Here is an 11,389-nt window from a genome sequence, read left to right as displayed (position 1 = left end):
TATGAATTATAGTAACACGGTGAATAATAGCAGATAAAGCAAAATTGCTTACCTTGTAATAGGTGTTATCCCAGGACAGCAGGATGTAGTCCTCACATATGGGTGACATCAATAATGGAGCCCTATGTACGGAAAACTTCTCTCAAAGTTTCTATGAAACTTTTGAATGGCACTGGAGTGCCTACTGAGCATGCCCAGCATGCAATGATATTCCCTGCCACAGGGGTCTCTCCTCAGTCTTGTATTGTAGCAATGAGCGTTAGCCAAAAATAAAATAATAAACGTATGAGGCCCAACTCCGCGGGGTGGCGGGTGGGTTTCGTGAGGACTACATTCTGCTGTCCTGGGATAACACCTATTACAAGGTAAGCAATTTTGCTTTATCCCAGGACAAGCAGGATGCTAGTCCTCACATATGGGTGATTAGCAAGCTAGAGGCTGATTCATTTTGTGCTGAAATGACCGTAAGGTATTGTTATTGAAATGAATCAGTCGAAATCACAGCAGGTTGGATGTAGAAGGAGTTGGGATTACACTGGAAACAAGTTCTTTAAGACGGATTGTCCATAGGCTGAATCTTGTCTTCCCTCTTTGTCTAAGCAGTAGTGAGCTGCAAAGGTGTGAAGAGAACTCCATGTTGCTGCTTTACAAATGTCCAGAATAGGTACAGAGCGAAGGTGTGCTACTGAAGTTGACATCGCTCTGACTGAGTGTGCTTTTACTCGCCCTTGAAGAGTAAGGCCTGCTTTTTCATAACAAAATTGTATGCAATCTGCTAGCCAGTTTGACAGAGTATGCTTACCCACTGCTTTACCTGGCTTGTTTGGATCATAGGATACAAACAGTTGACTGGATTTTCTTTGGGCTGTAGTGCGGTGTAAATAGAAGGAGAGCGCACGCTTACAGTCCAAGGTATGTAGGGCTCTTTCACCTTGATGGGAATGAGGCCTAGGAAAGAATGTAGGTAAAACTATTGATTGATTTAAGTGAAATTCTGTAACAACCTTAGGAAGGAACTTTGGATGTGTCCGGAGGACTACCCTGTCATGTAAGAACTTCGTAAAAGGCTCGTATGTGACTAGTGCTTGCAATTCACTGACCCTTCTGGCCGAAGTGATGGCTGTAAGAAATACCGTTTTCCACGTAAGGTATTTAAGGTCACAAGTACTTATGGGCTCAAAGGGAGAACGCATAAGTCTAGTGAGTACTACGTTCAGATCCCATTGTATACTCGGGGAATGAACTGGAGGTTTAATGTGAGCTAGGCCTCTCATGAATTTAGTGACGAGAGGCTGTGTAGAGATAGGGGCGTCGTCCAGCTTATTATGGTAAGCTGAGATTGCACTTAAGTGTACCCTTACCGATGATGTCTTAAGACCAGAGTCTGAAAGATGGTAAAGGTAATCTAGTAGTGATGTAGTGGGGCAAGTGAAAGGATTTAAATCCTGCTGAGTGCACCACAGCGTAAACCGTTTCCATTTGTAGGAATAATTCTTTCTAGTGGAAGGTTTACGTGCAGCTATAAGTACTTGAGATATAGCGGATGGAAGGTTGAATTGCTGTAATATTAAGCTTTCAACATCCATGCTGTCAGGGACAGGGATTGAAGGTTGGGATGGCGCAACTGACCCTGTTCCTGAGTTATGAGATTGGGAGCTACTCCCAGGCGAATTGGATCCCTGACTGAAAGATCCAGTAGTGTGGGGAACCATACTTGTCGAGGCCAATATGGGGCTATGAGTATCATAGTCCCCTTGTCCTGTTTTAGCTTCACTAGTGTTTTGGTTATGAGCGGTATCGGAGGATACGCGTATAAACAGGCCTGAGTTCCAATGGCGAGCAAATGTGTCCTTTGGCAGGCTGTTCTGCTGTCGGAGTAGAGAGCAGTAATTGTTCACTTTGTAGTTGAGCTGGGATGCAAAGAGATCTATCGTCGGTTGGCCCCAGCGCTGGAAGATTTTGGATGCTATTGTTGGATCCAAGGACCACTCGTGCGGTTGGAACTGACGACTGAGGCGATCCGCCACTGTGTTGTGGATGCCCGCTAGGTAGGTGGCCCGTAAAAGAATTGCATGTGTCAGGGCCCAGTCCCAGATCTGTGCTGCTTCTTGACAAAGGAGGTACGATCCTGTTCCTCCTTGTTTGTTGATGTACCACATTGCAACTGTGTTGTCCGTCTGGATTAAGACAGTCTTGTGTGATAGGCAGTCTTTGAATGCATGCAGCGCATAACGTATAGCTCTAAGCTCTAGGAAGTTTATCTGAAAAGTAGCTTCGAGTCGTGTCCACTTGCCCTGTGTCTTTAGATGACCAATATGTGCTCCCCAGCCTAAGGTGGATGCATCCGTAGTCAACGTCACTTGTGGCACTGGCTGCTGAAAAGGTAGACCTTTGAGCAGGTTGGGCATTAGCGTCCACCAGAGAAGTGCGGCTTTGAGCTCTGGTGTGATATAAACAGGAGTGGACATTGGTTGAGTGGCTTGTATCCACTGTGTTTTGAGTGCCCATTGTAGAAGTCGCATGGTCAGTCTGGCCATGGGAGTTACATGAACCGTGGAAGCCATGTGCCCTAGAAGAATGAGGCACTGGTGAGCCGTCACCTTGAATCGGTTGCGGAGCTGGTGAGTTAAGAGGACAAGTGTCTGAGCACGGTCTTTTGGTAGAAAGGCGGTCGCTAGTGTAGTGTTTAGCTCTGCACCTATAAACTGTAGTAGATGAGTTGGTGACAGATGGGATTTCTGGTAATTGATGAGAAATCCCAAGGAATGAAGGACTTGGATGGTGAGCTTGAGGGACGCGACGGCACCTTCTTTTGAATGACTTTTGATGAGCCAATCGTCTAGATAAGGAAACACGTGCACCTTTTGTTTGTGTAGGTGTGCCACTGCTGCAGCCATGCATTTTGTGAACACTCTGGGTGCTGATGCTAGTCCGAATGGCAGCACCCTGTATTGAAAATGCTGATCTAGTACTTGAAACCGCAGGTACTGGCGATGCGGAGGGTAGATGGGGATGTGAGCGTAGGCATCTTGAAGATCCAGAGAGCAGAGCCAATCTCCCCTTTGAAGAAGAGGCAGAATGGAGCCTAGGGATACCATTCTGAATTTTTCTTTCTTGAGAAATTTGTTGAGATTTCTGAGGTCTAGGATAGGACGAAGGCCTCCTGTTTTCTTTGGAATGAGGAAATATCGGGAGTAGAATCCTCTGCCCTTCTGAGGACCAGGAACTGGTTCTATTGTCCCTGATTCTCAGAAGGGTGGATAATTCTGTTTGAAGAATTATGGAGTGTTGATTTATTGAATGAGAGTGAAGTGGTGGATTCTCCATAGGGGTAGTTGAGAAATCCAACCTGTAACCGTGGGTCGTGATGGAGGCCCAATTGCTGAGAAAATGTTGAATGCGGCCTCCTACAGGTGTTTCGGGGAACGGATTTATGCTGCTGCTCTCTGGGGTTGTTCAGAAACCAGACGTGGCCGTTGTTTGTGGAGGCGGTTGAGGCCTCTGCTGCTTTTGCCTAGGCTGCTGGCGCTGTGTTGGACGGCTAGGCCTCTGTCTACCTGCTGGGGGGTAGTATCTTCGTTGGCGATAATAAGGCCTTCGAGTGTCTCTTTTTGGAAATTTTCTGGAAGAGGCCTGCGACTCCTGAGGCTGAGACGACAATTGCTTCAAAGTCTCTGAATGATCCTTAAGTGTCGCTACCGCTTCCTTTATTTTGTCTCCGAAGAGATTATCCCCCAAGCATGGTAGATCAGAGAGATGATCCTGGACTTCTGGGCGAAGATCCGATGCTTTTAGCCATGCCCATCGTCGTGCAGCTATAGCTGATGCGGACAACCTTGCTGCTGTCTCAAAACAGTCGTAAGTGGCCCTGACTTCGTGTTTCCCCGAGTCAAGGCCTTTATGTACTAACGTTTGAAATGCCTCTTGGTATTGATCCGGTAAGGCCAGAGAAAGTTCCTGTACTTGCTTCCAAAGGTTTCTTTGGTATTGGTTCATGTACAGCTGGTAAGCTGTAATCTTCGATACCAGCATGGAACCCTGGAAAACTTTCCTGCCGAGGTTGTCCAACAACCTACTATCTTTTCCCGGCGGCATTGAAGCATGGGATTTCTGTCTCTTCGCCTTCTTTTGGGCGGACTCTACCACCACTGACTGGTGGGGCAGTTGTGGCCTTTGGAATCCCGGAGTTGGCTGCACTAAATAAGTGGCCTCAGCTCTCTTATTGATCGGGGAGACCGAACTTAGATGCTCCCAGATTCTTTGTTGAAGTTCCTGTAAGACTTCGTGCACTGGGATTGCTAACATCTCCTTCGGTGGGTCTACGAACTGTAAGACTTCCAAAGTTTTCTGTCTTTGATCCACCTCTGTTTGTATAGGGAATGGGATGGTATCAGCCATTTCCCTAACAAAGTTCGTGAAGGAAAGATCCTCTGGTGGAGACTTCCTGTGATCCTCAGTTGGAGATGGTTCCGAGAATAAATCTTCTTCCGAAGAGTATTCTGAATGGGAATCATCCGATTCCTGCTGAGGCTTAGGATAAGGTGCTGATGGTCCTACAGGTGAATGTGGCCTAGGGGGCCTTGGCACCCCTGAAGGGCCTGGAAGTGGATCTTGCGGTGGTTGCCTTGTAAGGATTCCCAGTAGTGTGTCCAGTTTGTTGAAAACTGGGTGCAAAATGGGAACATCCTCCCGAGGAACCGGTGTTGGCATCGGCCTTCCTGGTGAGGGCACCGGCATGGGCATCGGCACCGAGGACGGAATCAGGGGAGGCGTACGAGGGGTAACGGTGAATCCACCGGGGTTGGAATCGATGTCGGTTCCCGCGGCATCGTCGATGACCCCGGAATCGTTAGTGCAGAGATGGGCATCGATGGATGTGGAATCGGCATCGATGGCGGTCTTGCATCTCGAAGAGCCTGTTGCACCGCTTGACGAATGAGTATGTCAAGTTCCACACACACAGCTGGTGAAAACAGAGCAGCTGTGGAGGGAGGCGGTGTTGGCGATGCCGATTCCTCCTCAGGGCCCTGAGGAGGTTCGGAACCCGGCACCGATATCGGTGGGGATCGCCCATCAGTAGGCCTTGGAGCCTCTGCTTCCGTCCGGGTTTTCTTAGCAGGGGAGGCCGTACCTGTGTTAGTGTCTCCGGACACCGACTCACGCCGATGTCGATGGCGATGCTTCTCAGGCTGTTTGTCGCTTCCTGAAGTGGATGCCTTCGATGAAATCGACGGGGATGGAGTGGAAGCGTCCCCCGCAGCCGGAAGTTTCTTTTTTAATAGTAACTGCCGAACCGAGGCCGATGGCGAAGACTGGGCCGACGTCGACGGTCTTGGCAGCAGCTGGACTGAAAAGAGCTGCTCCATCCTTTCGGCCCTCAGTCGTCGACCTTTCGTGGTCATTTCAGCACAGGATGAACACGCTTGGATGTTGTGATCCTTGCCGAGGCAAAGAACACATTCACCATGCGGATCAGTAATAGACATTGTTCTATTACAATTCGGCCATTTTTTGAACCCGGAGGCCATGGCACCGGACAGCCGTCGACGGCGAACCCGAATTTTATCGTTCCCAGCCGGGAATTGAAAGAGAAAAAAGTTACCAGCCGGTAACAAATGGGAAAAACCCCTCGATGGATAAAAATTTAATTGAAATTTTCCGATTTTTTGTGGAGATGAAATTTCACCTCAGACTCCAATCAAACTGCGAGGCTAACCGCTTCGCGGAAAAAAGAAGACTGAGGAGAGACCCCTGTGGCAGGGAATATCATAGCATGCTGGGCATGCTCAGTAGGCACTCCAGTGCCATTCAAAAGTTTCATAGAAACTTTGAGAGAAGTTTTCCGTACATAGGGCTCCATTATTGATGTCACCCATATGTGAGGACTAGCATCCTGCTTGTCCTGGGATAAAGGCCCAAATGGTCCATCCAAGTCTGCCCAGCAAGTTGCTAGTGTTGCTCTGTGCTGGTCACCCCATGTAGAAATTTCAGACTTCTTACTGCGTCCTGTATTTTGATTTTCTATTGCACATCAGACAGATCAGATATTTTATTGGCTACAATTGTATTCCACCTTTTTCAAATATTTTGTACAAGGCAACTAACATAGTGGTGCCCAAAAGAATTGAGGTCGGACAGACACCAGGTTTAAAACTAAACTGCCGAGCTTGGTTCTGATTCTGCAATGCTTAAGAACAAGTCAGAAAGAACCCATCGGTCATTACAGCTATTTTCCTGGGGCAGGGGAAGGGGGCCTGAACCATTAACACTCACTTCACCTTTGGCACTCTGGAAAGTCACAGTCCCCAAAAGCAAACTCCAGGACCTACCTACTGTACCCAATTGCAACTTGCCTTGTATTCAAATTTGGAAAGGCAAGTAAGAGCATAAGAAGCATCATGCTGAGTAATACCAAGGTCCATCGAGCCCAGCGTTCCGTCTCCAACAGTGGCCACAAGTACCCAGCAGATCCCCAATGGTCGATCTATTTCTTGCATCTCGCTCCCAGGCATAAGCATTGGCTTTCCCAAGTCTACCTGGCTAATAACCGTTTATGGATTTTTCCTTCAAGAACGTGTCCAGTCCTTCGAGAGCCTGATTCACTAAAGCATTTCTCCCATTCTGTGTCTGTGGGACAATGCCCTGATGGATCAGGCCCTATGTTAGCTGCCCTAACCACGTACACCAGCAACAGATTCCATAATTTGATTGTGCACCAAGTAAAAAAAAAAAACAAAAACACTTCCTACAACTTGTTTTTAAATCTGCTGGTTGTTAATTTCATGGAGTGTTTCCTAGTCCTAGGATTGTTTGAAAGGGTAAATAACCGTTCCAGCTCACTCGTGATTTTATAAGTCTCAATCCTATCTCCTTTCAGTCTCTTTTCCAAGCTGAAGAGTTCTAATGTGTTCAGCCTTTCTCCATAATCCCCCCTTCATCACCCTCCACATCCTTTCCTGTACCTTTTGTACAACCATTATAGATCTTTTTTGAAATGGGGCGGCCAGAACTCAAATCTAAAATCCAAACAAATGCACCCAGCCCTCTCTTTTGACCCAAGGTTGAGGCGAGTGAAGATAAGGCTGGCTTTTAGTTTTCACTGATTTTCTTGAATTAGGAAAGCTTATCAAATGTAGATAGGGTTCAAGCCTCGATGACTGGTGTTACTGCTCACAAGTTTCACATTTGTGCAATTCATCCTCTTTTGTATGCTATCACGTGTCCAATGTGGCACCCATATTGTCCCATTTATTTTGCTAACGAGGCTGCAGTTTATGCATTGGGGCAGTGCTTAGTGGCAACTGCCGAGGATTCCCATAAGCATGAGAGCAGACCTTCTTGCCGCTCTCTCTACTAGCTGAGATGAACATGTGTGATGCGATTGTTTTAAGAAATGTTTAACAGTTGCAGAAGTGGAATCTAGGAACAGAGCCAGAATCACCAAACTCGGAAGGACGTGAACAGAGATCAGAAGGCTGGAGGGTAGCCTTGTTTGGCAGCAAAGGGAAAGATGGCACAATCTCAATGAATCCTGCTGTTGCACACTGTTGCCCAAAAAAAACAGGTCAGTCCATGCCTGGAATGTTAAAGGGCCGGCCCAAGGCCAAACGCCAGGGACCCAGCTTTGAGTCCCGGATACAATTCCTGCATACCAAGCTAATGACCGCAGCCCTGGGACAGGGATCATGCCACAGGTTAGATTGTGGGCGCATGCACACCAGATCCTGTTGTTCCTAACCCAGGAGGGTAGCTATAGTTGCTGTGTTATAGAAGGAGAACAGAACTATAACAAAATTAGGGAAAGACACATGGCACCTGAGAATGAATGCCCACAATACTGTACAGCCGCCCCCCCCCCCCCCCCCGGATATTAATGCCAAGTGGGGATGGGACCAATAAATACATTCTCTTCAAAGAAACAGCCTGCATCTGACCACTATGAAATATGAAAACCAGTCTAAATAAAATCAAAGAACCAGCCACGGATCATTCTTCCTGGTTTTTTTCAATATTTGGTGGAGCAGGAGGTAATTACAGAATTTGTGTTACCTGCTCTTCTCTGCTGAATTTCCTCGAGAGTCTGCCACGATGTTAAGCTGTGCAAAATGACGGAAACAGCCGTAACAAATTTGCGATAAAGTTTTCCAATTGCATTTTGGGCATTTCTGAGACAGAGAGCACCTATCTGTAAGGCCCTCATAATTGTCAAGTATTTCTCTCTCTGTAGGAGGGCCAGCTAACAGCTCGAGGCGAAGTGTTGGTGGTTTAGGGGCCAGTTTTACATGCAGAGTGAGAGACGTGCGAACAGCACAGGGCACCTTGGTGAAGATTTGAGGTCATTTGGAGTGAGGAAAGTCTCACATGGATGAAGTTTTGTATTATGTTCTCTCGCCCTAGGCTGATGGACCTAGAGTTTGCACATCTTATTCCACATGTAAAACTGGCCCCTAAACCCTAAACTACCACCAACACCTTGCCTCGAGCTATTAGCTGGCCCTCTTATAGAGAGAGAAATACTTGACAACTATGAGTGCCTTATAGATAGGCAGGCGCTCTCTCTCTCACTATCGCAGGGAGTGAAAAGGTTACTGCATTGTGTGGTGCGGTAATTCTAAAATTTCCATAAACATGCCCCTTTTTCTTAGTGCGGGCACTTTCAATGCGTTATCACATTTTGATGAATCTAGAGGTAGGATTGTGGCTGGCTATGTTGTAAACAGCACAGAAAGTGGTGTGTATGCTATTTGTTTTATTCCTATTTCTCAATGAAAACTTTATCCGCAAAGAAGAAATACAATAAGACTTCCTTCTTAAAGTCTCCTCAGAATCATTGTGCTTATTTGTCAGGCCCATTACCTGCTTCCAGCATATTCTAGAGGCACATATCTAAACAACATTAAATTACCACACAGTTTTTCTGTGCATTTCATTCTTAATTATTAAGCAGCCATAAATAATGGTCTACAGACACCCGCCCCCCCCCGAACAATGGTCTGGGTCCAACGACTATAATGCCAGCACCAAAGGATCATGGTACTGGCACTCCTGCATGCCTTTTAATCCACAGAATTCTGGTACTGTTGGTCCAGGCTAAAGTGTATTGAATTTACACATTCCATCATTAACCAAACACATTCCATCATTAACCAAAAAAAAAAACCTGTTGTTAAGAGAAAGCCAACACACTAATTGGCTAGAGATAACTTTTAGGTTTACAAATGTTTTCAGATTCCAACTTTCAGCATTACTCAGCTTCTTGTTTAAGGCATTATTTTTAATATAGAAAGAAAATGCTCATGCAGTTTGGGTCCAGAAACGCAGGTAGACCGCACAGTATGGGAGAGATAACTACCAAACAGGAAAGGAATCCAAGCGTGACCTTTTGCAATGACCTAAAGGTTACTAAAAACAGTGGGAAAAGCGTGTGGGAAGAGTCAGCACAAAGCTGGGGAGAGTAAAATAGAGACACATTTGGTGGTGGGTTACAGAAAGCTCAGAGAATGCTGCAGAAAGTAATTGAAATTGTTTACTCTGCACCAGGAGTCTTATAAGAGAGCATTATCTTTTACATACAGAAGGCGCTGGATGCACAGAACTACTTCCCAATAGTGCTGTCAGCAAAATCAACATTCAAAACTGCTTTGAGCCTTGGCTGCTGAGCAGCAATGACAGCATTTATTGGGCAGCATTAAACCAGAGCAGGTGGACCACTTCACTGATTTCCTTTTCTGAAGTATTATCACTGGCAGCAGAACATAGGAGCCCCTTTTTGTCTGTGCTTAAGGGCATTAGGTATTACCGTTTCAATTTTGAGTCTTTGAAATTATTTCTTCAAACATCAGCAAATGCAAAGAGAAATTACTTCCAATTTTATCATTTGCTTAAAAACTAGATCCATTCAAATGCTCAATAATCAGATCTATTTGAGGGGGTTCTCAAGTTTAAAAAACAAACACCTTTTTAGGTTATGCAATCTTATTTATACTCCCAGCCTCCAGATTCTAATTTCAACACCTATATAGCCTCTGATTTTATCTAGTGTCTTTTCTACACAAACTACAGACTCCATACGATTTTTCCTAAGCTCAACCAGTGAATTGGATCTTTTGGATTAAGTGGGTGAGGAGATTGTTCACATCCGATTTTTGCTTACTACTTTAAAACCTTTAATCACAAACAACAGATGCACCAGGAAACAAATTGCATTTACATTTTTTCCTGCAATCTCTCAGTCATAAGAACATAAGATTTCCCATATTGGGTCAGACCAACGGTTCAACAATCCTGTTTCTGAGCCACTAAGAAGCACCCAGGAGATCCCAAAGAGCAGATCCAATTCCTTGTTGTTCAGTGCCACGAGCAAGCAGTGGATTTTATCCAATCATTTGTAAACTCGTTATCTCATCTGTTACACTACAGAGATCTGCTCTCACTAATTAAAGAGCTCCGATGAAAGGGGCAGGAAAAATACAAAAGCTCCGTGAGCCGCGAGCTCTATTTGTTTATTTTCAGCTGTTTGCTGTGCAACATTTCTGTCTATTTTACACCCCTCACCTCATGTTTTGTGACAACGAAATGAAAACAGAGTTCCAAAGAAAAACTTCATCGTTACAACAGTTTTCTTGTTTTTCAAAAAAGCTCGTCAGTGATTAATTTACCCAACATTTTTACTAAACTGGACCAAATAATGTTTCCCTACCTATAATCAGACAATGGAACTTAAACAATTGTACAGAGAGTGCGACAAATCGTGAAACCCAGGTTACTTTTCTCAGCCCTTACCTCCTGAACTATTGCACTACAGCCGCCGATGTTCCAAAGCTACCTACACTAGTGGGCCAGCTGGTGGCTACCTCTGCCGGCGAAACGGAGCCTCCAGCCGGGCACTGCCAAGTTACACCACAGAAAAGCCTTACTCGTTTTCCTGCTAGAATCGTAGCCACACCGGGAAGGAACAAATGCATTTGCGTTCGGAACTAAAAAGGAGGCGACCTGCCGGCAAGGACGGACCCAAACCCTGAACCCCCGCCTGAACTTTAATTAGCAAGGAAGTGCACTTTGCAGCACGAGAAGAGGCTCGCGCCTCGCTCACCTGGTTTCTATCGAACTGCTCCCGGTCCGCCTCCAGCCCGTGACCGGCGCGGCGGCTCAGTACCCGGGAGGGAACGCTCTTGATAGAGTTCATGCCGCTGCCGGGAAGGGGGAGGCGGAGGCTGAAGACTCGCCGTGGCCGGGGGATCGGCTCGTCGCGGCTCCGCTCAGAGCATGCCGGGAAAGGAAGCCCGCGCGCACTGGGCGGGGATCGCCCGCGCGCCCCCAGCGCCTGCGCCTTAGGTTACCTCCCGCGCGAGCCTTTGCTGCTGCTTTCCCCTCCCCTGCATGCAAGTGC

General features: G+C 46.4%; 1 protein-coding gene across 1 annotated transcript in view; it reads right to left on the bottom strand.

The window, feature by feature from the left end:
* HIP1R (huntingtin interacting protein 1 related) overlaps positions 1–11,389 on the bottom strand; it is a gene marked incomplete at its 3' end in the record, with an annotated part of 142,764 nt that extends 131,375 nt beyond the window's left edge. Inside the window, 1 exon segment of the mRNA XM_029619483.1 lies at positions 11,093–11,389. Within this exon segment, the coding sequence (XP_029475343.1) occupies positions 11,093–11,185 (93 nt within the window).

The sequence above is a fragment of the Rhinatrema bivittatum genome, chromosome 11, assembly GCF_901001135.1.
Source record: "Rhinatrema bivittatum chromosome 11, aRhiBiv1.1, whole genome shotgun sequence".
Taxonomy (NCBI): domain Eukaryota; kingdom Metazoa; phylum Chordata; class Amphibia; order Gymnophiona; family Rhinatrematidae; genus Rhinatrema; species Rhinatrema bivittatum.
This window is presented reverse-complemented; position numbering and strand designations above follow the sequence as displayed.